General features: G+C 41.0%; 2 protein-coding genes across 5 annotated transcripts in view; both read right to left on the bottom strand.

Annotated features, from left to right (window-relative positions):
- Positions 1–25,779, bottom strand: part of ITGA1 (integrin subunit alpha 1) — a 118,923-nt gene extending 93,144 nt beyond the window's left edge. For all 4 annotated transcript variants that reach the window (XM_039543411.1, XM_039543412.1, XM_039543410.1 and 1 more), the window contains exon 1: positions 25,509–25,779. In XM_039543411.1, the coding sequence (XP_039399345.1) occupies positions 25,509–25,572 (64 nt within the window). In that variant the 5' untranslated portion in view covers positions 25,573–25,779. The remainder of the gene's footprint in view (positions 1–25,508) is intronic.
- On the bottom strand, positions 11,561–17,832 carry PELO (pelota mRNA surveillance and ribosome rescue factor). Its single transcript, XM_039543414.1, has 2 exons — positions 16,603–17,832; positions 11,561–14,520 (listed from the first exon to the last, which is right to left on the bottom strand). The coding sequence occupies exons 1-2, from the start codon at positions 17,326–17,328 to the stop codon at positions 14,089–14,091; spliced, it is 1,158 nt and encodes a 385-aa protein (XP_039399348.1). The 5' UTR covers positions 17,329–17,832; the 3' UTR covers positions 11,561–14,088.
- Positions 25,780–26,257: the final 478 nt, after the last annotated feature.

Genomic DNA, 26,257 nt, shown 5'->3' with positions numbered 1-26,257 from the left:
ATGCAGCCAAGCAGGTATCCTGAAAGCCCCCCTAGTCTTATGCAGGATATGCACTATGCATCTTAAGGCTCTACAGGGGTTAAATATTAATACAGCAGTGATATGAAAAACTGTTATCAATATAAGGCTCAATATTGAGCCATGGAATCAGTAAGAACAGGGATCGGGACTTCAGGCATCTAACTTTCATTACGACGTGACATTAATTTCTCTTATGGCATATATGCTGTATAATTATGTAACAGAAAACCCAATTGTAACGCAAACAGGAAAGTGGGCAAAGAAAAAGTTTCAGAGTCTGATGGGAAAGTAGCCTCCACTCTTGGAATTTCTTAGCACAAAAGCCCTATTCATGTTTTTTGCAGGAAAAATAAATGGGTAACTCTAATAATACATTGAGTTTTTCATTTGGAAGATAGTACAATGTTCAGTCACTGTTTATATTCCTGATCCAACGTCCACTAAAGTCAAAGAGAACCTTTGTGTTGACTTTAATGGCCATTGCAGTGGGTCCCATGTAAAAATATTAAAATGACCTTCAATTTTTTTTTCTTATTCATAATATATAGTTCATCAGGACTTGAGAAATCTCTATAATTTTTGCAAAATAAACAAACAAATAAATAATGCCAACTAACGCTCAAATGTGCTAAAATGGAAGTCGAGAATAGGTTTTTGGGACTAAATTTGGACTTGATAATAAGAAGGCCCAGTAAGATATGAGTGAAGTGAGATGGTTTAGAGGCAAATTAGAGATAAGTTAGGACATAACACCAGCTCACATTGTAAAATGTTATAAATATGTTTTGGTGTTAACAAATGTTTTTAGGGAAATCAGGCCTCACTGACCTATTAGAATTCTTGGAGGGGGTCAACAAAACATCTGGATAATGGTGATCCAGTGGCGAGAGTGTACTTGGTCTTTCAGAAAACCTTTGAAAAGTTTCCTCACCAAAGGCTCTTAAGCAAAGTAAGCAATCATAGGATAAGGAAGGTCCTCTCATGGATAGGAAACAAAGTGTAGGAATAAACGGTCCGTTTTCACAGTGGAAAGAATAAATAGCAGGTTCCCCCAAGGATCTGTACTGGGACCTGTGCTGTTCAACATATTCATAAATGATCTGGAAAAAGGGGTAAACAGTGAGGTGGCAAAGTTTGCAGACAAAACAAAATTACTCAAGATAGTTAAATCCAAAGCATATTGCAAAGAGTTACAAAGGGATCTCACAAAACGGGGTGACTGCAACAAAATAAGAGATGATATTCAGTGTTGATATATGCAAAAAAATGCACATTGGAAAACATAATCCCAACCATGCATACAAAACAATGGGGTCTAAATTAGCTGTTATCATTCAAGAAAGAGATCTGGGAGTCATTGTGGATAGTTCTCTGAAAACACCTGCTTGATATGCAGTGGCAGTCCAAAAGGCTAACAATGTTAAGATTCATTAGGAAAGGGTTGGATCAGTGGTTCTCATACTTTTGTACTGGTGACCCCTTTCACATACCAAGCCTCTGAGTGTGACCCTCCTTATAAGTGAAAAACACTTTTTAATACATTTAACACCATTATAAATGCTGGAGGCAAACTGGGGTTTGGGGTGAAGGCTGAGAGCTCACAACCCCCCCATGTAATAAACTTGTGACCTCCTGAGGGGTCCCGACCCCTAATTTGAGAACCCCTGGGTTAGATAACAAGACAGAAAATATCATAATGCCAGAATTGGAAAAAGTACAGAGAAGGGCAACAAAAATGATTAGGCTTATGGAACAGCTTTTATATGAGGAGAGATTAAAAGACTGGGACTGTTCAGTTTAGAAAAGAGATGACTAAGGGGAGATGTGATAGAGATCTATAAAATTACGAATGGTGTGGGGAAAGTGGCACGCCACTCATCCTCCTGGCGCTGGGGCTGCGCTGCCTGCCCACTGCTGAAGCCCAAATGTATAACTGTATTCAAAAAATAATTAAACAAGTTCATGGAGAATAGGTCCATCAATGGCTATTATCCAAGATGGTCAGGGATGCAACCCCATGCTCTGGGTGTCCCTAAGCCTTGGACGGCCAGATGCTGGAACTGGATGACAAGGGATAGATCACTGAATAATTGTCCTGTTCTGTTTTTCCCTTTGAAGCATCTGGTATTGGCCACTGTCAGAAGACAGGATGATGGACTATTGGTTTGATCCTATATGTTATGTTAGACACAATATGAATGTCTTGGAAGTATCTTGCTATATTAGTAGTTATTGGGAAGATACTTACCTAGATGCTAATTAGATTATGTTAAATGTTAAATAGACAATGAGACAGAAGAAAATATCTAATTATGGTAGTGAGAATCAAATCTAGATTAACATGAAAGCATCACTGTAAGTGTTGCTATCTTCCATTGCTTTTAATGTGCTAATTCTTCACAGAAATCAACTTGCTAAGTAATATTGTTTGAGATGTTATTTTTTTAAAAAAATCTTAACATATAACTAGCAGTCACAGCTGCAAGAAGCATAGGGATTTTTAGTGATTACTATAAGCAGTATAGGAAAAGAAAGCAATATTCAATTAGTTCCACTGTTGTAATTTTGCCAGGGAGGAGCCCCAGCTCTTTAAGAAAGAGAGCCTGTACTTCTTGTAAATGGAGGTCAAATGGAAGCGTCTCCTCATCCCCAATTATCTAGATGCTAAGTTCCAACATAGAATAGTCTGTTCTGCTCTGTCAAAACACTGCACATCTTTAGAAGGTACATGTTTAAATGTGTCATCTTTTGGTAGTAATTAGGTTGATATGTTGAGTTTGTCATAGACAGAAATAGAAGTGACAGATGTTTTCATATATCAAGTTCTGTATGAAGAATGGTTTACACTATAATATTTTTAAATTGATGGACAACTGTCAAATCAATTGAGGCACGCCAAACTTGCTACTACCCTCTCTCACATTTTGTATGAGCACATTTACTTCTATTATGGTCTGTGACAGATAAAACAAAGACTGTTACAAACTCACTGTACTGCATATGAGTACCTGTTAGTTAGTTATCTTCATTTTACTTATAAGAGGAATATTACCCATGTTATATATAGGTGTCAGGTGAAAGATAACCTCCTGTGAATGGATTCACTAATTGGGCTAGGATTTAAGTCCTCCATGGAGCATCAAAAATCCACATGAAGCCCCTGAGAACTTAATTTATCAGTTGGACCTCTTAGTTAGCTGAAGTAAGTGCAATATATATATATTATGATGCTGTGGCTATATCTGAAAATTCTCTTGTGTGTGCTTTATTTGGAGTGCATTATACTCAATAGACATGTACTGCTATTGCCATTGCAGACTGCAGTTCATCAGTTGAACTAGTTCAAAAAATATCTTAGGTGAAAAAAATCATTAACACTTTAGGAAAGTGTTCAGACTAAAAATCACATTCATTTTAGAATTAAAATGATGAGGCTTTTAGATTTTTATGTAAAAATTGATAATTTCTCCAAAGAGCTAAAATAATTTCAAGAGATATTCAACTTGAAGCAGTGAATGTGCATCTTCAGTTGTATGTATAATATATGGCTTCCATAACATCTATGCCCGCAGACTGCATGGAGGTGGAGAATCTGGCCAGCAGCAGAAGCTTTAAGCACCTTTTGTGTTGTAGCAGGGGAGTTTGATGCTCAGTAGTTATTTAAGGACCTTTTATCTGCGAGCTGACAATCTTGAAAATTTAATTTAATTTAAGCTCTGGCTTTTTTACTATAAAAGTTGCTCCACTGTCTAATAAAAAACAAAGGGTAGACTGGCACCAGCCATGCAGAGGATTTATTTAAGCTGATTTTTTTTCAAGTTTAAAACCTTAATTTTGATGTTTTGATTTTGAGGATGGGAGAAATCTAGTTTTCATATTTAGTCCTAAAAACCAGAGCTTTTATACATGGATAATTGCTGCTGATACTTTATGTTTCCCACCCATGGTACATTTAAGACTCCAGCGAGTACAAGAAAGTTAGTATCCTAGCAGAACATCTAGATCAGCCTTGCAAAGATAACTTGAAAATTTACTAGTTAGGAAAAAACTTGCATTTTATTCACTATTTTAGACACTGCTTGTCCTGAGCGAGCAGAATGTTGCCAGGCTCATGTAGATTACTCCATTTTTGGCAATGCTCATCAATGGTCTCATCTTCAGAAGCCAATAGGAGCTATAAGTGCTCAACACCTTTTTTTTAAAAAGCTATAATTGTCTGAGAGAAGAATTGAGTGCTACCAGCATGTACAGGGAAATGAACTCTTGTAAACAAACACTTTCACTTTATAGTTTTATCATATTCTCTTACATCAATAGGCTCTCAACTTTATAGCTCCAGCAGTACAAAGGGGCTGGAAACTGGCCAGTTACCCTTTCCTTCCAGCCTCAGCTTACAGGGTATGCCAGAAGCTATATTGTATTTCAGCTAGTCTTAGCTAGCTGACAGCTCCTTGGAGGATGTTAACAGCTGCCATTGTTTAAGGCAGACCCCAGGCTGTTCTAAACTATGCTGCGGTGAATGGAGAAGAAACACAAAAATCAGGAAGTTGTGTTTGCTTCTTTGTCACCCTACCCTTGCTGTACTGCACGGAGACTAGGTGTAGCAGAGAATGTGGATCTTAGTTTTGTCAAGTTTAGGAATGTATAGTTGAAAATCTATTTATCTGGTGTATTTAAGATATTTTCTTACATATTGCAACATTTCCAATTTAATTTAACATTCTAGAACTCCTACTTGGTGGGGGGAGGGGAAGGACAGCACAAGCTATGAACTTCCACATCCAGCACTTATAATTCCTGGGAAAGTAGAGCAACCAAGCAAAAATTAGAAGTAGAGCAACCAAGTTCAAGTTCCCTCACAAATGTTTCTATATTTGTAAAACACTTAAAAATCTTCTGGTGAAAAGTCCTGTATAAGGGCCAATTATTACATAATGATCATTGAGTTACTTTAAACAAGATGGCTTGACCTGTAATGGTGGTTGGCTAATTAATAAGAACTATTAGTAAGAACAGAAATAATTGTTTACTTTACTGTACTGATTATCATAACCAGTGGAACTGGATTCAGAGGGCCCATGTTCCATAGAGCAGAAACTGTTTATTGTAATTCAAAACAATCCATTTCAACCCACACGTTCCTGGAATATGCATCATTCTTTAGAAATCACAGTGGCTACACATAGTTTAATTTTAAACAAGTCAATTCCATAGTGCCCAGGGTATTAAATTGTTAGGTCAACTAGATATATGTCAACTGTTGCTTTTAACCTTAAAACTAAATACTGACCCAGGTCTAATTTACATTTACCTCTCTCAGGGGTGTGAAAAATCCACACCCTGGAGAGACATAGCTATAGCAGACTAACACCCTGGTGAAGAGAGTGGTAGGTCCACGGAATTCTGTAGGGGGACTTCAGCTGGCCTCTGGAGGATAGGGGGTGTGAGTGTCAGGGCTGGGGAGGGCCCCATGGCTTGACTTTGAGGGGGAGGGAGTGTGAGTGTCTGGCCTCTGGCTGGGCTCTGGGGGCAGAGAAACAAGACTGGGCTGTCGTAGGGTCTCTTTATCTACTCCTAGGGGAATTTTTGTCTCTCTGCATTGTTGCCGAATATTTGCTGACAAGTATTTTGACATAAATTACCAAAATAATTGAAACTGAAGTGATTATATTGTGTTATTATGATAAATAACATATGCAGAATTTTGTAGCATTTTAAAATATTGTGCACAGATATTTTAATTTTTTGGCACAGAATTCCCCCAGGAGTACTCTCAAGGAGGTGGATTACCTACACCAATGCAGCATTTTAAGTGCAGACATACCTTTAGTGGCATAAGTTCAATCACTTCAGTGCCTGTAGGGAATCCAAAAAAGGAGACTGCAGGTTTCTCTTTTTTTTTTTTAAATGTAGAGCTCATGAAAGGTACTAGAGATGGAAATATTAATTCTCAGTACAGATGCAGAATAAATAGCAGAAGTATAAGCATCTTCACACAACTCTCCTAGTGTGCCTCATTCCTAATCTGGAAGGACCAGCTATAGGGGTGAAAAATGGTCCCTGTCCATTCAATGCCCTTGTTGGGGTCCTAGTGTGATGTAAACAAATGCCCACTAAGAACTAAATTGAGACGACAAATTTATTTCATATAAGGCACTCAACCTCCAAAATAGTCATGGCTAGGGCCCTACCAAATTCACAGCCATGAAAAACATGTCATGGACTGTGAAATCTGGTCTTTTGTGTGCTTTTACCCTATACTATACCGATTTCACGGGGGAGACCAGAGTTTCTTAATTTGGGGGTCCTGACTCAAAAAGGAGATGCAGGAGGGTCACAGTACTGTCACCCTTACTTCTGCGCTGCCTTCAGAGCTGGGTGGCCAGAGAGTGGCAGCTGTTGGCTGGGTGCCCAGCTCTGAAGGCAACGCTCCACCAGCAGTAAGGGTGGCAATACCATACCAGGCCATCCTTACTTCTGTGCTGCTGCTGGCGGTGGCTCTGCCATCAGAGCTGGGTTCCTGGCCAGTAGCCGCTGCTCTCCAGCTGCCCAGCTCTGAAGGCAGCACCTCTGCCAGCAGCAGCGCAGAAGTAAGGGTAGCTGTCTGTGCTGCAGTGTTGAAGGTTCATGTTTCAAACCCTGTTGATCATGCATTATGGGGAGGTTGTAACAATTATACATAAATGGATTTTACTTTTGCATACAAAAGGAAATTACATATAAAAAAATCTGTGTTAAAAGATCTTCCCCTTCCCCATAATAACCTTGTGACACCCCCCATGCAACTCCTTTTTGGATCAGGACCCCTACAATTACACCACCATGAAATTTCATATTTAAATAGATGAAATAATGAAATTTACAATTTTATGGTATGCTATGACCTGAAATCGACCAAAATGGACTGTGAATTTGGTAGAGCCCCAGTTATGGCTGTCAGTCACTATGATCCTGAACTGAATTTTTCCTTATGTTCTAGAAGTGAAAGGCTCCATATGTTCTAAATTATATATTCTAACTGTTAAAGGTTATCTATCTAGGTTGCAAAGACAAACACTCAAAAGTTAGGAAATGCCAGATTTACAGATGTCTGTGCAACATTCAACCTGTGCACTGAATGAAATAGGTATTCCGTGACAAAAAATAGTATGTGATGTAGTTAAAGACTCTCATAATACATACGCAGAAGGGAGATGGATGCTTCAGAATGCTTGAAAAAATAATATTCTTTTAACACAGATTTTTGTATGTAATTTCCTAGTTTTTTTGGTATGCAAAACTTAAAACCATTTATGTACAACTGTAACAACCTCCCCATAATGAATAATCATCAGGGTTTGAAACATGAACCTTCAACACAACAGCACAGACATCTACCAGTTAAACTACAGGACTAACCACGTTAGCTGGCAGCAGCCTGTTATCCAAAATAGAGGATGGGAACTATATGCTATGTCCAAAAGATAGCTGTCTTGCTCTCTCCCCCACTCTCACCCCCCAGGAAGTGGGACCTTCTGTCCCATGTGGAACTATCTCACAAGAGGTAATGGGCTGCTGGCTCCATACAACATGGGTGCCCAGCTTGGATTTCGCTATCTTGGGAGTTTGAGGAACTCCTGCTTCATGTGATACCCCTTCCTATGTCCCTCGCCTCCTGCCAAAAGCGGCTGTGGCAGCTCACATGTGTTTTCAGCAGTATTGCCTACTAATATGATAGTGTTAGCCTGATCTGGAGCGTTCTGTGATTTTGGCAGGCTGCCAAATTTTTCCTAAGGCAAACAAAAAAGAAAAAGGAAATAGTGTTTAACACCTTACAAATCAAGTCTTTTCTACACACAAAAGTTGAACATTTGGGGCCTGCAGAAATACATATTAAAAAAAGACAAACTTCCCCCTAAATATTCTTTTGGCTGGCAAATAGAAGTGCCAGATATCTGAAGGTTAATGCTTCACTGAAAGACTTAATTAAATTTGTCTTTCATGTGAAGGCATTACATATTCTTGCAGCAATATATATTTTGTTTGCTTTGAAGTTCTTCCAGTAAAAAGTCAGTTAAAAGTTTGTGTGCTGGAAAAATGTTCAAGTATTTCTATACTGTATGATTAATTTATTCGAGCTTTATGGCAGCAGCTACATTGTGTGCAGAATTCAGAGTTTCCAAAGTGAATGACAAAAAATTAGTTGTTCAGAACTAAATTTGACAGTTGGGATCAGCCAGAAGGAGATCAAGTACTAAGGAGATCAACTCAGGCAGTACTAGGGAGATCAACTCCCCCACCTTCTACAGTCCTCAGCTGCAATGGGGAAAGGCAATAATTTTTGAACAATGGCACGAGGAAAGAATTTAATATTTTTTTCTTAACACTGTTTTACATTAGGAGACTACAAAACAACTTGACTTCATGATATTTCTAATTCAGTCAGTTGAAAGAGCTCGCACTACTGGTTAGCTTTGTGTTCAAGAGATTTTCATTTCTTTTATAGTTCATGTAATACAAGTGGCCATTATATTAAAATCAGAGCCATTGCACACCAAATAAGTCAAAAACAAAAAATCTGGCAGCACTAAACATTATTCATTGAGCAATTCTTTATGCAAGTATCAGACTAGAAGCTCTCCAGCCTGTGTTTATTCCTTCCATTGCTCAGAAAACAAAACTCTCAACCTGGAGCTTGAATTTAGAACCTAATATAGTACTTGGAAGACCTAAAATGTTTGGCATTTTCTTTACTTCAGTCCTCACTGAATAAAGATTTCCTTAATCAGGATTTCCATAGGTTTTAATAAAGTTACTTTTCTACACAAAATTTGAATGTGACAATCTTCTTCAACAAGCTGTGGAAGAAAACAGAGAATTACAGGTGCTGTGGAACCAATTATACTGAAGTTATTCCCTCTCAGAAAAACCTATTATCTAAATTGCACACCTCAAAATATTCACTTTATTACACAATAAAATGTTTCACTATCTTTAGAGATCTTTATATAAATATGATCTTCCAAATTCATGTTTGTTTGAATCTACCTCAAAAGTACGAAAGCTATGTATTTCTAAATCTTTCCCTTACGTTTCTGATAACTACATCCCCAAAGTAACTCATATTTCTCAGTAAGCATTCCCATAAATTGTTGGCCCTCTTCAAGAATTTCATTGTTTTGAAAATTACTTTCAGAGATCGTGTGTATAAGGAATAGTCCATGCTTTGCAGATGACAGACTGGGGATAAGATGAACAGTAGCCTAAACCTTTTTGCTATTTGACATTTGATATATTTTTCCTTCTAAAAATGAGGTAACTTGTGCCATTTCTGTTTAAGAAAGCATAGCTAGAAATATGAAAACTTTAGTTATGTAAACAGTGGTCTAGCTGAGCTAATTCAAAAGTGAATATTAAAGCCTACATGCATATGTTCACTTTTTATAAGTAGGTTACATTTTCATTATGCATAGTTCAAAGTAACAGAACAAAATGTCAAATATATGCTAAGTAACAAATTATGAAGAAAAAATTCATATGTCCATCTATATTTTCAACGGTTAAAAATAAGTGGAGTTGGTACTATTCTGTTTGCTCCAAACCTAGGACTTAAGGTTTTTTTGGAGGGTGTTAGACCCAAGAATACAACAATAAAATATAATCGTTAATATCATTACATGGTTTCTATTTAATCAGTGTTGCTGTAACAAAAGGAACTGACAAAACAAGTTTTACATTTCAAGGCTCACTATCATGAATCCCTGAGTCCACTACCACTGTGTCTAGATCAGGGGTCGGCAACCGGTGGCTCGCGGCTCGCCAGGGTAAGCACCCTGGCGGGCCGGCCCGGTTTGTTTATCTGCCGTGTCGGCAAGTTCGGCCGATCGCGGCTCCCACTGGCCGCGGTTCGCGGTCCCAGGCCAATGCGGGAGGCAGGAAGCCGCGGCCAGAACATCCCTCGGCTCGCACCGCTTCCTGCCTCCCGCATTGGCCTGGGACCGCGAACCGCGGCCAGTGGGAGCCGCGATCGGCCGAACTTGCCGACGCGGCAGATAAACAAACCGGGCTGGCCCGCCAGGGTGCTTACCCTGGCGAGCCGCGAGCCACCGGTTGCCGACCCCTGGTCTAGATTTAGTGTCTACCTTTTAAGTGGATGTTTCAAATTAGACGGTTCAGACTGAGGCTCAAGAGTTGCAAGTGGCTCTTTAATATGTGTTGCAAAGAGCTGCAGGAGATGCATTAAAACAGAGTGTGATTTAATTATTAACCATTCTAAGTTATTAACCAATCAGGATGCTTTTACTATGTTATTAACCAATTGTAGTTGATAAAATACTTACTCATTTTGCTGTAAGTGTGTGTGTGTGTGGTGTGTGTATTTTATATATAAAATGAATTCACACTACAATGGCTCTTTTGGGTAATGTTGATTGCTAATTTGGCTCCTGAACCACTGAGGTCTGAGTAATACTGCTCTATAAATGTGTTTTAAGTTTAGTAAAATAACCTTTATATGTCTATAATTAATAGCATTTTATTTAAATAGCCTAAATGAGCAAAAAAACTGCTCAAAGCTAAATAAAAAGATAAATGATTGCCTGTGTTAATCATGTTCTTCTCTAAAACAGCTGTTACAAAGCAAATAAAATAAGATATATAATCAAGTGGATTTATTTTTTAGTTGATCATATTATATTTTTATGATAAATTTCATATTGAAAATCCCAGAACACTTGCATGTTGAGATCAGCAGTGGTTCTTCCCAAGTGAATTATTCAGTCCAGGAACAGGGGTTGCCAGATCAAAATAAGGACTACTGACAGGCTTAATGTTAAGCATAGGCCAGGTCACAACATGACAATCCTACAAGCAGGCATGCTACACCCAACTCCTCTATGCTAAGTCCTATATACTTCAGAAGTGTCACAGCTGATCCGGGGAGAGTAGTGATCAATAAGGTAACCACAGCATAAACCATATTATATAGAGTTAATATAAGTCTATACTTCTCATTCTTCTTTCAGAAAGGCAATACTGAGGTCCTCTTTGTGACTGCTGAAAACCCAAAGGCATAAGTTTAAGGGTGGGGCCCTCCATGTTCTGGCCCAATCCTAGCACAGGGATCTCTACTTCCATTGCAGTTTTGGCTAGAAAAGGTACTCATGTCCTGTCCTAAGTTGTAGTGTAATACTGCTGTGTTGTTTAACACTTGCTGACTTCTAGTGGTGGATGAAGTATCCCTGTATATGGTTTATATAAGTTTAAGGCCTTACCTTTTGTAGTTAGAGGTATTTGATGAAGAGTTCTTTCCATATTGGCACATATACTTGCAAAGTTATCAGCTTCAATAGAACTCTGTCAAGTGTAGGGGGTCTGCATTACTGTATCTACTTGGAGGATGATTCCACACACTTTTTCCTGAAACCTGATGCATTTTCTACATGTTACTTGTGTATCATTTATGAGTTTGATTACACTGCAGAAGTGTTTATGAACAAATTTACAGGTGTCTTGTTTTCTGGAAGTATATATTTCTTCCAGTAAATTAGTGGCACTGCAATAACAGTTAAAAGAAAAATCTATGTTTTTATAAATTTCATTCACTGCAGAACTCCAATTCTAAACTTAAACAGAAATATTGCAGAGAAACAAAATCACTATAAAGTGTTACTGAACTGCAAAAGTAAGTTCTCACACTTCTGAGAATTATACCTTTCCAAAAAGCTGATATATTGGTTATTTATTTGAAGAGCTGTATTTGACAATACAGTACATGTTGTCACACTTAGAGGCACATAGTATAGAAATGTGGAATTGCAGTATTTTGACTTTGTACCTTTCATGTACTACAAAAGGCTAAAAAATGTAGTACCCCTTAATTTTTTTTTAAATGAACTCATTTTTTTATGCATGAGAAACAACCAGCAAGCCCTTCTGTCCCACAATCTGGGATAGCAAATTCAACAAATTATACCAATGCAAAGATATTTTAAGCTATCCATGCCAAATACAAGCTCAGTGCTGCAATCTGGTCTTAATTATAAATAGAGTTATCCTGAAAATTATTGCATTATTTAATAATGACCAATGATGTTTGCTTACCAACATACAGGCCTAATACAGCGATCTCAAGGGAGAAAATACTTATGCAGTATTTAGACACAGTGAAACCATTTAGTGCTATAAAACTAACTTGTCAGATTTAAGACTATTTATTGCAACTTGGTTCTGCCATGTGCTGAGTATCTGTCAAATCACATTGACTTTAATATAAGCTGAGGGCACTCCAACCCTTGCTAGTGGCTCAGGATCTTGCCAGATAAACTACAATCTTTCAACAAGAATGTCCCCCCACCCTTTTTTTTTTTTTTTTTTTTAAGTGAAACAGTGCTAACTGTTAGAGAAAATTTCAGTGATTACTTATAATTCTTCAAACAGATAAACATACAATAGGAGCTGAAGGTGTTCAAGACCTTGCATGATTGGGCTCTAAGGCCAAGATCTCTATAATCAGATTTCCAAAGTAGACCACTACAACTCACTGCAAAGTTAATTCAAATTATAACTCAAGGGCTGCCCAAACTTGAGTTTTAACAGTTAGTATTTAAAGAACAAAACCAAAAAGCCTAAATTTGCGGCTATGCCTTGCCTGACATCCTGATAAAAACTGATGATTTATATGTAAAAATTACACTATTACTCTTGACACCACCACCACCCCGCCCCAAACACTGCCTTAATGGTGTTTCAGATTCTGAAGATTCCACCTCCTCATCACCCTACCCCTCCTCCGGCTAAACTTTTTTTCAAAACTAAAAGCTCCAGGAAATACTGGATTACCATTTGATCACCTCAATTCTGAGCACCTTTAATAAATATGGATAAATAGATTAAATAAAATTGGGAAATAACTAAGTTAACTTTTTCTAACCATCATTATCTTCAAAAAGGCCAAAGTCCTGCCTCTAATTAGATCTTCTATTTCCAAGAGGAATTGTATTGTACATACCTGTTTTTAAAAACATGAGAATACCAGATTATGAGACTGTAATGCAAGCCTTTTATCTATTGCCGAAAGGATTCCTGGGGAAACTATGGACTTAATTCTGGAAACCTTACTCATGCAAGTAAGGGCTTGCAGCATCAGGCCCAAATTATCCTAACGCTGATTCATTAGAACACAGTTAATTAAAGCTGGAGCATCTGATTTATCGCATATAGTACAATTTTCTGGAGCTCACATGACAGGGATGTGAGGTAGTGCATTTAAAGAAATGTTAAAAGCATGGTACATATAGCTTCGCACCTTGGCCTGAAGTTGCCATCATGTCTAAAGGGATACTGTCAATTCAGGGTTTTTTTTTTTTTTTTTTTTTTTTAAGTTTCCATTTCTGATAGAATGGTATTAAATATTGCCAAATTCAGCCAAATGGCTGGACTCATGATGAAGACAGATCCACATCTGGTATTCTTCCCATCCCTACTACAATCTACTCCTTTTTACATCAGTAAGGTATAACCTCTGGGTTCCTGACCAAGTTGTCAACATAGCCATTCAGATGGGCAAGCCTTGGATAGCTCATTGAAAAGTATCAGTATACTTTATATGATACCTAACACGTTGCTTTCCATACTTTGCAGTACTGTTTGCAAGCACATAATTTAAAGCAGAAAAATGTGACATTTTAGTGTCTTTTCCCCCTTAATTTATTATCCTTTTTTGTACATTCACCAAAAGGCAAAGAAACTCATCTTCTTTAAAATACCTAATCAGCAGCTTTCAGGAACCAAATCAGAGACTTTTATATGTTTGTTATGCTCTTGGTGATCCAGAGTGTAGTTTGTGCAAACAATGGTCAACCCCAACCTATAGTATACCCATCATCATCATTACCACAGCAAGTGCAAATACATATGGCTATCCAGTAGAGCGTGTTGAACAAAACCAGACACCTTAAAAAATATTGTTCTCAAAAAGTTAAATTGCATGCCACGGCACATCTGCTTGCAGTATTTGGAAAGGAAGTGCCATGACTGTCATTTTAGTCTTACTATGCTATGAGGGGAGGGTGGAGTGAGCCATTGTCATCAATCCTCTTCAGAACTGGATTCCTCCTCTTGGTCAGAGAGCTCAGCAACAGGGAAACGCAGGATAGCTGCTACCCCTGTCAGCTGGCCGAGCTGCTCCCCAGACACATGGAGGCTGGAGAATATGCGCACTGTGCCCATGTTCTCCCGCACACTATCTACCAGCCGCACATATCGGCTGCGAGAAGCCACATCCTGGTGCCTGAAGAGCTCATCACTGATCAACAGGGTATCAATGGCCATGGCCTCATTGGCTTTTTCCACATGTTTGAGGCCATAAAAAGCCCGGTCAGGCTCATGTTGCAGCATCTTGTAGAAGTCATCCAAGGCTTTGACCTCACCAGCTGCTTTTGTGTCAGAAAGACGGCTGGCCACAGCTGGGTCACAAAGAGCTTCCTTCAGCGCATACTTATGTCCGGAGGAGGAGTGGACCTACAATAATAAGTGTTATAGATAGAAGAAAAAAATGGATCATTTAGTCCATGCTGATTATTTAGTCTTATATGTTTCACTTGTGAACTGAAATTTTCCATCGTCAGTCTTTTTCTCAAGGTGATTTTTTTTCAGAAATATTGAACAAAATCTCTTCGGCTATCTTTAAATGTAGCAAGGATAGAAAAAAATGTTTCTATCATTCAAGATTTGCTTTAAACACGCTGGGATTTAGAGCACTGGCCTAGAGCAAAATACATCTGAAACTAGATATCAGAGTAATCCTCAATAGGAACTAGTGCTTTTGCTACATTTGAAAAAAAAAGAAAAGAAAAAAGAAAAGAAAGCTGGGTTGTTTTTCTCTCTAAAGTTACATCTCTGAAACGATATGCCAACTGTTCAGAAAAGAAAAACCTACTAAGGCTACAAATATATGCTTCAGAAGAGGCATACATTGCACATGCTGCAGATGTAGGAAGCGTGCACTTTTCAGCAGTGACTGGACCCTGCTCCACATGGTGGTCATCACTGAAAATCAGATAAAACCTGATACATATCCATGTTAAAACACTGAGTTAAAACAAATGCCGGTTTCATACTTCTGAATCTATTTTTAATGCACTGGGATCTCCAAAGGCTTGGAAGCTTGATTTTGGATTAAAGACCTGCTTAATCTAGGAAGCCAGAAGTAGTAAACGCAGGAAGCCAATAAGATCTGGTTTTTCTTATTTTTTTCCATTCGCCTTTAAAAATTACCCAAGAAGTCAGATGAAAAATAATCAGTAAATGAAACCTTAAGGTCATGCAGACAACAAAAGCCAAGAGAAACAAATATTAAAGTTTTCAACAGCAATGTTAACTCAGTCCTGCCAGTTACAGGTATGTTTTTGTTTGCTTTTTTTACAGCAGCAATAAATCTGTCATTAAACACTCATGATTAGGGCCCTACCAAATTCACAGCCTTGAAAAATGTGTCACGGACTGTGAAATCTGGACTCCCACCGTGAATACTGGTATTTTGTGTGCTTTTACCTTACACTATATAGATTTCACGGGAGAGACCAGCGTTTCTCAAATTGGGGGTCCTGGCCCAAGAGAGAGTTGCAGGGGGGGGTCGCAAGGCTATTGGGGGAGGGGGGGCCTGGTATTGCCACCCTTACTTCTGCGTTACCTTCAGCGTTGGGTGGCCAGAGAGTGGCAGCTGGTGGCTGGGCACCCAGCTCTGAAGGCAGCGCAGAAATAAGGATGGCATACCAAAACCATACCATGCCACCCTTACTTCTGTGCTGCTGCCTTCAGAGCTGGATGGCCAGAGAGTGGCAGCTGCTGACTGAGGTCCCAGCTCTGCAGGCAGCAGTGCAGAAACAAGGGCGGCAATACCATACCGTGCAATCCTTACTTCTGCTCTGCTGCTGGCGGCAGCTCTGCCTTCAGAGCTGAGCTCCCGGACAGCAGCTGCTGCTCTCCAGCTGCCTAGCTCTGAAGGCAGTACCACCACCAGCAGCCCTGCAGAAGTTAAGTAGTACCACCGCAACCCCCCCTACAATAACCTTGCGACACTCCCCCAACTCCTTTTTGGTTCAGGACCCCTACAATTAGAATGCTGTGAAATTTCAGATTTAAATAGCTGAAATAATGAAATTTATTATTTTTAAAATCCTATGATCGTGAAATTGACCAAAATGGACCGTGACTTTGGTAGGGCCTGACACAACAGGACTGAGTTGACATTCCTGCTGGAAATGTAATTTTCCAACTGTTGTAGTTTTTGCCATCTTAATGAGCCCCTATCAAGTTTTTGTTTTTTGTTTGTTTGTTTTTTTCGGGGGGGGGGGGGGGGGGAGATGGCATTTAATTACCTACTGCTTTATCTAGTCTAGATTTAAATGTCCCAAACAAAAGGACACCTACATTCCTTACTAGCCCATCATTTAAGATCCCACCAAAAATACATTTCTCTTGATGGTCAGCCTAAATTTTCTTTGTGTTAATGTCACTTTACTTATAACACCTTTTTGTCACATTGTATAACTCTTCACTCTTTTTGGATTTCCCGATTTAAGGGTTACTTATCTATTTTACCTGAAGGAATTTTGACCGGTTCTCTAGCAGCAGCTTGTTGTCAGTCTTGACTGCCTGCTGGAACATGTAGTCACAGAACTGTTCTCTTACGAACCCCGGGCTGGCCACCAGAACACATTTCACAATCTCAAAGTTGATATGACGCTGGATTGCCTGCACCACCTGCTCATAGAATCTCTCCAGCGCTCGGTCATGTTGACTGCAATTACCCTTTCGTTTTCTCGGGATGTTCACTTCAATCTTGGCCCGGGTCAGTGTCATGCTGGGGGTAACAAGACAGATATGAGCCAGACCCTCCTGCATGACCACTGCTGCCACATCAGCGCTCCAGCTTGGGTCGCAAGCCTGCTCAATGCGCTCCAACACCACACTGTCCCACTGCTTCTTGGCTAGCGTGAACTGGCGATTGGGCTCCAGCTCAATGGTGTGGTAGGCTCCCATCTTGACGTACTCATTCTCCTGGATGTTGGTCCCCTTGACCCGCAGCTGGCAGGCCTGCGAGTCGAAGTCGATGGTCTCCACGCAGAGGGTGAGGGTGGTGCGGATGCGGTTGCTGCCCACGCTGCCCGTGGAGGACTCGGTCTGCACCTTGCGGATGGTGGATGCCCGCAGGCTGTCGCCCACCTGCAGCAGATTGTAGGTGTGCCATATGTCCTCGGGATCCTCGGGGATCAGGGTCACCTGCCCCGCGTTATCCTTCTCGATGTCCTTCCTCACCAGCTTCATCCTGCCGCTGTCCGGCCTGCCCGAGAAACGGGAGAGCGCGGCGCCCCGCACTCGGGGCAGGCGCTGGCTCCGCAGCCCACGCCCGGGGCCTCACACGGCCTGGGGACCCTGCGTCCTCTCGGCGGGAAGGGGACGGGGGCGGAAGCCTCTCGGAGGGGACACGTGGGACGGGGCCGGCCGGCTCTAGGCCCTGCAGAGGGCGGCGGAGGTGCTGCCTGGCGCCGGACCCCTCACGCTAACGGGCTGACCGCTCCGCTGATCCGAGCGGCGCCTGACGACAATCCACACTCAGTCAGCGGCAGCGACACCGGGACGCGCCTGCGCACTGGCTGGGGACAGGACAAGGCACAGTCGGGAGCAGCCCGGCGACAGCATAGTCCCCCTCGCGTACGCGCCAGCTAAGCAGCTCCTTCCCACAGCGCATGCGTACACTGCCGACCCGGAGCGGCGACGTTGAGACTACTTCCGGCGCACTTACGTAAACTGGCTGGGGGAGCCGGCGGCGAACCCAACTGACGCATGCGCACAAAAATACCGGCGTCGCCGACGCTGATTGCACGCTTCCCCCGCCCTTTTAGCGCATGCGCGGAATGTGCCTGGGCCAGCAGGAGAGAGCTCGGGGCCAGGGCTGGGGTGGGCGCTCGGGGCTGGGGTTGGCTGCTAGCGAGGCAGGGGCGGTGGTCGCGGCACAGACGGAAGCGGGATCAGGGTGGTGCACGTGGCCCTAGCACCGCTGTTCTGAGGGGGCTGCGCTTGCCCGCCACGGGGCTCCTGACCCAGCGCGTCCCCCCTGCCCCCGCTCCCAGCGCAGTCGGCGCCCTGCCGCCTCCTGCCCCTGAGCAGTGCGGGCCCCGCGAGGGCTGCGATACCTGGTGGAGGGAGCATCTCTGGCCCTGCGAGAGAGCCGGGCCTGCGCGGGTGCACGGCCTTGCTCTGTTCCACTTCCCTTTAGCACAAAGCTAGAGGAACGGCTTGGTCAGTCGGGCACACAAGCATAGCCACTGGCTGGCTCTTCCCTTTAATAGTGATAAGTAATAATACCTACATTTTATACAGCGCTTACCATCAATAGCGCTCAAAGCACATTACGAAGGAGGTTAGTATCAATACCCCTATTTCACAGATGGGGAAACTGAGGTGCAGAGAAGTGATTTGCCCAAAGTTATCCAGTAGTTCAGTGGCAGAGAACCCAAGGCTCCTGAGTGCAGTTCTTGGGCTCTTACAAGCTGCCAATATTACAGTCCCCACAACAAGCCAAATTTGAAGACAGGTAAATATGAAGCTATATTTATGGCTTGTATTATACAGGTGGTCAGATGACATGATCACACTGGTCCCTTCTGGCCTCGAAATCTCTGAGAGAAAGATGAAACTATGTCTTTGGAAATGTTAAAAAGCAGCATTTGGCCTGCTAGAGCAATAGTTTTCAATCTTTTTTCATATGTGAACCCCTAAAACTTTTCAAATGGAGATGGGACCCCTTTGGGAATCTTAGACATAGTCTGCAGACCTCCCCAGCAGTCTACAGATTGAAAGCCATTGAGCTGGAAGAAGCAAGATAAACTATATTAAGTGCAGATCATTTACATAAGAACTTGTCTGTGAATAAAATATCAGGGTTAGTAGAAGTTAGCTTTTATTTTCTAGCTGTCTTGGTTCTCTTGCCATGTATACAGTGCTACATCACACGCACACACACACCCTCTCTTCCCCCCTGAATTCCGGAATCTTTTAAACAGTATTGGAAAAAATGGCCAACAGGGTTTCTGCTATGGAAAACGATGCCTCAATAATCTCTTAGAATACATCATTAAAGTAGTAGATAAGGAAAACCCGCTTAATTTATTTAGATGTATCAAAAGACTTTTAACAAGGTCCCTCAGAAAAGACTATTAGTGAAGCTAAGTAGTTGTGGTGAAGTAATGTCATCTATCAAAAACTGGCTAGAAGACAAAAAGGATTAAAAGGTCAATTTTCATCATAGCCAAAAGTGAATAGCTGTGTGCCTCAAGGTTCTGTACTAGGTCCAGTGTTGTTTACTATATTAAGATCCTGGAAAAGGTAGGGTGGCTAGTGAGGTGGCAATATTTGCAAATGACGCAAAGTTATTTAGGTTAGATCAGGACCAAAGGGGACTATGAGGAACTTGACAGAGACCTCAACAAGGTAGATGAATGGGCAACATGATGGCAAATGAAGTTTGATGTTGACAAATCAAAATCATACCAGTGCAGGAGACAATGTAAACTACTGCACCTTAGAAGCTTCTAACTTAAATGTATCAACTCAGGAAAGGATGCTGGGTATCGCTGTAGACATCTGCTCAATGTGTAGCTGCAGTCAAAAATGCAAATGATGTTAGGTTGCATAAGGAATGGCGGGGGGAGAACAATAGAAAAAGTATTTTAATCCCTTTATATATACATCAATGGTGCAGAGAAGAGTGATGAGAATGACTAAGAGGCATGGAAAAACTCATGAAGAGAGATTGAAATGAATTATTTAATTTAGAACTGAGATAAATCAGAGGAGACATGCCAGAAGTATATAAAATAATGAACAGTGCTTCATTTCTCCCTGTCTCCTAACACGAAAGCAAGGGAACATCTAATGAAATAAAAAAGTGGCAAATTCAGAACTGATAAAAAGAAATATTTTTTCACGCAACACATAATTAGACTGAAACTCTCTGCTCTTGAAAGTCATTGAGGACAAGAATTTAGCAGGATTCAAAAAGGGATGGGATGTTTATACAGATCAGAATCTCCAGAGTTATAAGGAATAGCAAAAAATCTGAGAGGTTTGTTAAACCTTATGCTTCAAGGTTTAAACCAATCTCTATTAGAGCTCAGGATGAGACCGAATGGGGGGCAAATTATCCCACATCTGCTGCTGTGGAGTTCTTACACCCTCTGAAGCATCTAGTGCTGGCTGCTGTTGGAGAAAAATATAGAGAAGATGGACCTCATTTCTGATTTGGTATTACAATTCCTAAATTCCTAAGACTGAGTCCTAAGTATCACACAAAGGCAAAGGATACTATTTAATGGGGTTTATTCTGTAAACACTTACATATGTGCTTAACTATTAGCATGTGTAATCCCATACAAGTTAATGGCACTACTCAGAGGTGTAAAGTTAAGCACAGACGTAACAGTTAGGATTGGGTCTTATATTGGTTCATTCTTTTCAATTACAAAATTGTACAATCTAGGTGGGGGTTGTGTTCAGTTTTTCTTTAGGAGTTTCCTCCCACCTTTTTTAATATTTATGGGATATCCATTTTCCTGAAACTAGAGGAGAGTTTCTCATTTCCCTTGCATTGCAGGTTTGATATTGCTTCTCTTTTTCACTTTTAAAAATGCTTCTATATTTTAGCATAAGACCTTGTGGGGGCTCTAAATACTTCAGCTAGCCAATTATTTATCCAACATATTGGAATAGGGAATATTTTCAGAGATTTATTATGCTGATTTTTGTGACACATTTTTCAGACATTGCTTTTGGTAGCTTGTGACAAATCAGGTTCCCTCCTCTGAAGCTGCAGAGGCTCCTGTGCATTTGGATAGGTGTGGTTCCACTGTGCCAGAGCAAGGCTGGATATGGGAACCCAGATAGGGGGTGTGCATCCTTTGCATGGTTCTGAGCCCTGCTTGGCATGAGGCCGCTGAGCAGCATGCCACAGAGAATATGGTTGGGCAAGGCATGTGTGTCCTTCCACTGCTCACCTCCAGAACTAGGTGAAAGCCCTGCAGAGGTCACCTCTATCACTGGGAGTTGAGTGACCATGCAAAAAAGTGCTTTTTAAAAATCAAGTTAGGCAACTTGAGTTAATTAACACAATTTGAAACACCCCTAAGCACTTAGTTTAACATCTTTTCAATCGTAATAACTGGTTGTTTTGAAATCTAAAGAGGCTGCACTGTGGTTGGGGGAAGAAAATTTCTTCCTTCTCTAACACTGTGCATCTCCTCAGCACATGGCCAGTTACACAGGCTGAGTGCTGGATTTTCCTCTTTGTGCTGCTTAAGATATACACAATTTCAAATGCAAGACTCATGCTGTTCTCAAGTGAAAATTAGCTATAAGTAGCGCTTAACTAACAAGTGTAAAAGGATTTTATACTTTCTTCTTGCTGCATAAATGTAAGTCTTCTCTTTTATTTGACAGCTCAACTATATGTATTATTATATATTTTCAAATTAGAGATCTTTCCTTTACTCTTTGAGCCCAGTCCTGTAATCTTTACTCAGACCAGCAGTCCCACTGATGTCAATGGAACTGCTGCATCTTAAAGGACAGGAGAGGGCCGAATATCTCTCAATAATAGATAAATACTCAGTTCATGCAAATTTTGACCTGTTCTGTGTGTCAAAACTAAACATTGCTAAACTAAAGATTGCCACGTTTCATAGTGACTACAAGAGAGATTGCAACTCAACACATATACAGTAATCCACTTCTGTTGTGCAGTGGAGAGAAGCAGACATTTCTAGCGATACTGGATTCTTTTTTCAAGCAAAAAATTGAAAACTTTATACAAATTAGGAACAATGATCCATAACTACGTTTATAGCGACCTTAAACTATAATGATCCCATCTACAATTAAAGAGACATTGTCAACATATGTCATATTTCTATCTGAAAATTGTGTGCCATTTCTTAATCATCTCAGGTTACTATAACCAAAAGAAATATTTTGCTATGTATTTCCAATGTATTTATTTTTTGTATTTGACAACTGTTATCAAATTCACTGTTGTCCCATAGAGATCCCAATCCTGCAAATAGTTAAGCATTTGAGTAACCTTTTTATGTGAGTAATCCTATTAAAGTCTATGGGCAGATCCTCACCTGTTTTAAACTTTGAAGACCTATGACAGTTTACATAACTGAGGATCTAGTCTCTTGCCACTACTTGCTTGTGTAAAATTAAGCACAAGCATAATGCCTGTAGAATTGAACACAGTCATTTAAACAGTTTCCCTGTTATTTGTGTAGGTCTTTTTTGTGGCCGACATGGGAGAGAACAATATATATATATTTTAAAATAGGAAATTCTGATTGTAAAACCACATAAACTGGCAGGGAGACTAACACACACCTCCTACTGTATTTTCTACTGCATGCATCTGATGAAGTGGGCTTTAGCCCACAGAAGCTTATGCTCAAATAAATTTGTTAGTCTCTAAGGTGCCACAAGTACTCCTCATTCTTTTTGCTGATACAGACTAACACGGCTACCACTCTGAAAGTTGAGAGTGTCTCTTTAAGCAGATTTCAATTTTAAATAAAGTAATTGTCAACTTTCTGACTTCCCAACATATCAAATTATTTTGCCTGTTGTAGTAAGAGGAGGCCCTGAGATATAAACCTTGGTATCAGAGGCCTGGTATGAAGCCTAAGACCTGAACTAAAGTAATGGTCAAGACTTTGCTAACATAAAGCAAAGTTAAGCTGTGAGCCAGAGGCAGGCCCTGCTCACAGAAGCTGGCAAGGAAAGGGCTGATGCTGCGAAAAGAGACATACCTAAAAGGTACTGGACACCAGATATCAGAACATTCACATACTTGTACACTCCACACAGATTACAAGGAACAGGCTGACCCATCCCAATGACAGGGCCAAAAGGATAATATGATGGATAGAGTTGTTTTGTTCGAACCAACATGTACAAGGTGAGAGGTGGCACCTAGTTACGTAGAGGGGTTGCACCTCAATACGTCAGGAGTGATGTGTAACTTGTTTGTACCTGTGTATAAGAATGCATCCCTGGGGCAGTGTCTTTGTCCAGCCTAGGGGGCAGTGGAAAGTCCCGCCACTGACTGAGCTGAGTCCATTGCCAAGGGGCACATATTCGTAGTATGTCCTGTAGAGTAAAGTCTAGAGGGAACTATCATTGTGCTTTGTTTGACAATAAACCTGGCCGAAGTGCCTTCGTACCTTACTAGACTCTGTGGTCATTGGGGGTTCTCTCGGGGTCTGCTGTGTCAGCGATCTGTGCAGAGCTGGGGCAGCACACAGAGGTAACACACGCATGCAGCTGTTTTGTTTTCCTAGATAAGTTAAAGGGTTCTATTTTCTTTTTAAATGCAGCAGTTCAGTACTTGATTTTCAAGCTCTCTGAGCAGTACAAAAAATAAAATAAAAAAAGATAAAGGTGCATATAGTGTGTGTTAACATGATTTTTTAAAGTTTCCTCTTTATGATTAGATAATATCTTGTTTGCGGTTGGGTCACCCAACTCTCCTTAGTCAAACCAAAGTTGCACCATCAACTTGTTTTTCATTGCTAATCTTAGATCAGAACCTGTATGAAGAGTAGCTGGCTAAAGCAGACTCCAGGCAAGACTGGGGTGACACTGGTAGGAAGAAGGGTTGTGACCAGTGTATCTTGGAATTGTGAACTTGCAACAGTCTAGAACAAGACAGAAGGGCCTGAATGGGAAAGAGGTCTCTGAATGCAAAAAGCTATGGGGAGAGCAGCTGAGAAATGATAGAGAAATTGTTATGGACAAGAGGAAAAGAACAGAGAAGAGGTAGTGAAGGGGTAAGAAAAGAAGGGATGGGATAGTTTTGTTATATAACTTTCTCTCAAACTGTGTTTTTAGCTTGTCTAGTTAGATTGTAAATTCTCCTGGGTAGGAACTGTCTGCTACTCTGTGTTTTCACTTCTACTCTGTGTAGACCATTCTTGGTTGGTCCTTAGGAACTACCATAATAAACATGGTTAATAAATAATAAGAATACATTAATATGCCCATGAAGAGAGAGAGCTCCAGTAGAGAGAAGGCTCAGGGGCTATGTAGAAGCAGATTGAGAGTAAGTAAGGGTGAAATTTGAGGAAGCCTCATTGTTTTGATATTAAAATAATCTCTGTGTATGCAATGTTGTTATAATTGTCAGATAAAAGTTAGGCAATTAAAGTTAAGATAATCACACTATTAATTTGTCCAGGTTGCACATATATGAAAGAACCTTAACTTTTGCAGTTCTTGACTTCATTTAAATTTGCACTTTTCTTGCTGAATCATCTGTAGCCAATACAAGTTTTAACTTTTCAATTCCAGATGGAAAAGGAGTCCAGAGATAAGTGTTTCAAACTGCTGCAGCTGCATATCCCCCCTCCACAAAGAAACACCACCATCACTTGCACAAAACCAAGTACAGTATAAGGATTTGGGAAAGGATCATGCAATAATAGTTTAGGAGATAGTTATAATAATGTGATATACATTTGCAAAGTGCTACCTGTCAACTGCCTGATAAACCTAGATTATTACACTTGTTCAGGTTTCTACACGAATCTCGCTTCAGAACAATCCCAAAGTGAAGAAAAGAATTACAAAATACTTTCAACAATATAAATGATCTTATCGTTTCCCCCACTCCCTGTCACTCTCCATTTGGAAGATTTATATAAAGCTTATTTCTTCCTGCTTATTGGTTAATTTCAGACTTTATCAGCTCAATTATTTTGCCTTGCTCACACTGTAAGAAAACTGTATCCCAGAAAGCCAAATTCCACAGTTGTGTGAATGTTTGCACTTCCTCAACTCATTTCCATTTCCTTGAATTTTCTCTCTCCAAATACAATCGCTTTAGCCACAACTCCCCCAACATATCAGAAATTGTTGTCCACACAGTACTTGAATTGCCTCCCCCGCTTTTGTGCAAAACAAAAGAAATCCCCAACAACATTAAGTCCTTAAATGGAAATACTACATGCTTAATGGGCTGAGCTATCGTCCCTGTAACATTTTTTTGCCTTCCACAGTGTGAACAATTAACATTGCCCTTTGCAGTCAACCATATCAGAAACCAAGAAAAAAGTTCACTCTCATAAATGTTGTTCCTGCATATCCCACCCTTCGCACAGTAGCTTCTACTTGTATTGTCTCCCATCCCTCCTGCTTTTTGAGTATTTTCCTGAGATCCTAGGGTGTAAAGGAGACTGACGCCCAGCGAGGAAACGTTTCTTAAAAACCCAGCTCTCTTAAACCGGGGCACTCTGAGCGGAGTGAGGTTTCTAGGGATGATGGATGCAGAGATTTGAAGCGACTCTGGTGCCATATCCTGAGAGATTCATCCTCCCCAAGAAGGGAGCCTCCCTGCAGAAGAGCGAGACTTGGCAGATCTGAGTCTTCAGAGAAGAAGGAAAGAGAGAGAGTTCTCTCACCTGTCAGAATCCCGCATGGGACAGCGACACCTGGGCTTCTGCTACGGAGGGACTGGGAGCCCATGGCTGCAGTGGCAAGGATAGCCCGTGAAGGAGGACAGGGCCGGGGGGCAGCAGAGCAGATCCCCTGGGCTAGCTCGGTCGTTCACACGGTGCCTGTTAGGGAGAAGAGCTCAGTGCGCTGCAACTGCCTCTGGTCCCCTCTGCATCTGCAAGAGCAGCAGCCGGGCTAGGCATTTCCTGTTTGTTGTTTCAATCCCTTCAAGTTTTCTCTTCACATCAAGATGAGTTTGTCCCCCCCCCCCCACACACACACACCCGCCCCCCTAACCCCAGACGGTCTCTGAGCCTTTGAAACCCCCGCGTGGCAGGATCCCAGAGCTGAGAGACATGTACAAATAAAGTCAGATCTCAGTGTTTAGGCTAAAGTCTGCAGGGAGCAAAGCAAACCTTAAAGGGACATATGCACTTTTATAATTCCTGGGTGTCTCCTACCGGCCAACCCCAACCCAGGATGGGAGTGGGAGGGTAGTAGGAGAGAGCTGGATGTCCGGCTCCGGATTACAACTGGCCTGTCATTGTTCTCGTGCCCCTTCCTCCCCTCAGCATATGAAACAAATCAAACCGATGAAGAGAAGTGCGTTAAATCCAGATTACAAGACACTTCCAGTCTGAGAGTGGCTTTTGTTGGGCTAGTTTTATTTCACTTACATCACTCTTTAAAAATGTGTATGTGCTGTACCACAGTC

This window comes from Mauremys reevesii, linkage group 6 (genome assembly GCF_016161935.1).
Source record: "Mauremys reevesii isolate NIE-2019 linkage group 6, ASM1616193v1, whole genome shotgun sequence".
NCBI lineage: Eukaryota > Metazoa > Chordata > Testudines > Geoemydidae > Mauremys > Mauremys reevesii.
The sequence above is the reverse complement of the archived record's forward strand: the minus strand, read 5'-3'. Positions and strand labels throughout refer to the sequence as shown.

Coding starts and splice junctions, on each gene's coding strand:
- PELO (XM_039543414.1), bottom strand. CDS start 17,328: ATGAAGCTGGTGAGGAAGGACATCGAGAAGGATAACGCGGGGCAGGTG. Junction 14,521..16,602: donor ACCGGTCAAAATTCCTTCAG/GTAAAATAGATA, acceptor TTATTATTGTAG/GTCCACTCCTCCTCCGGACA.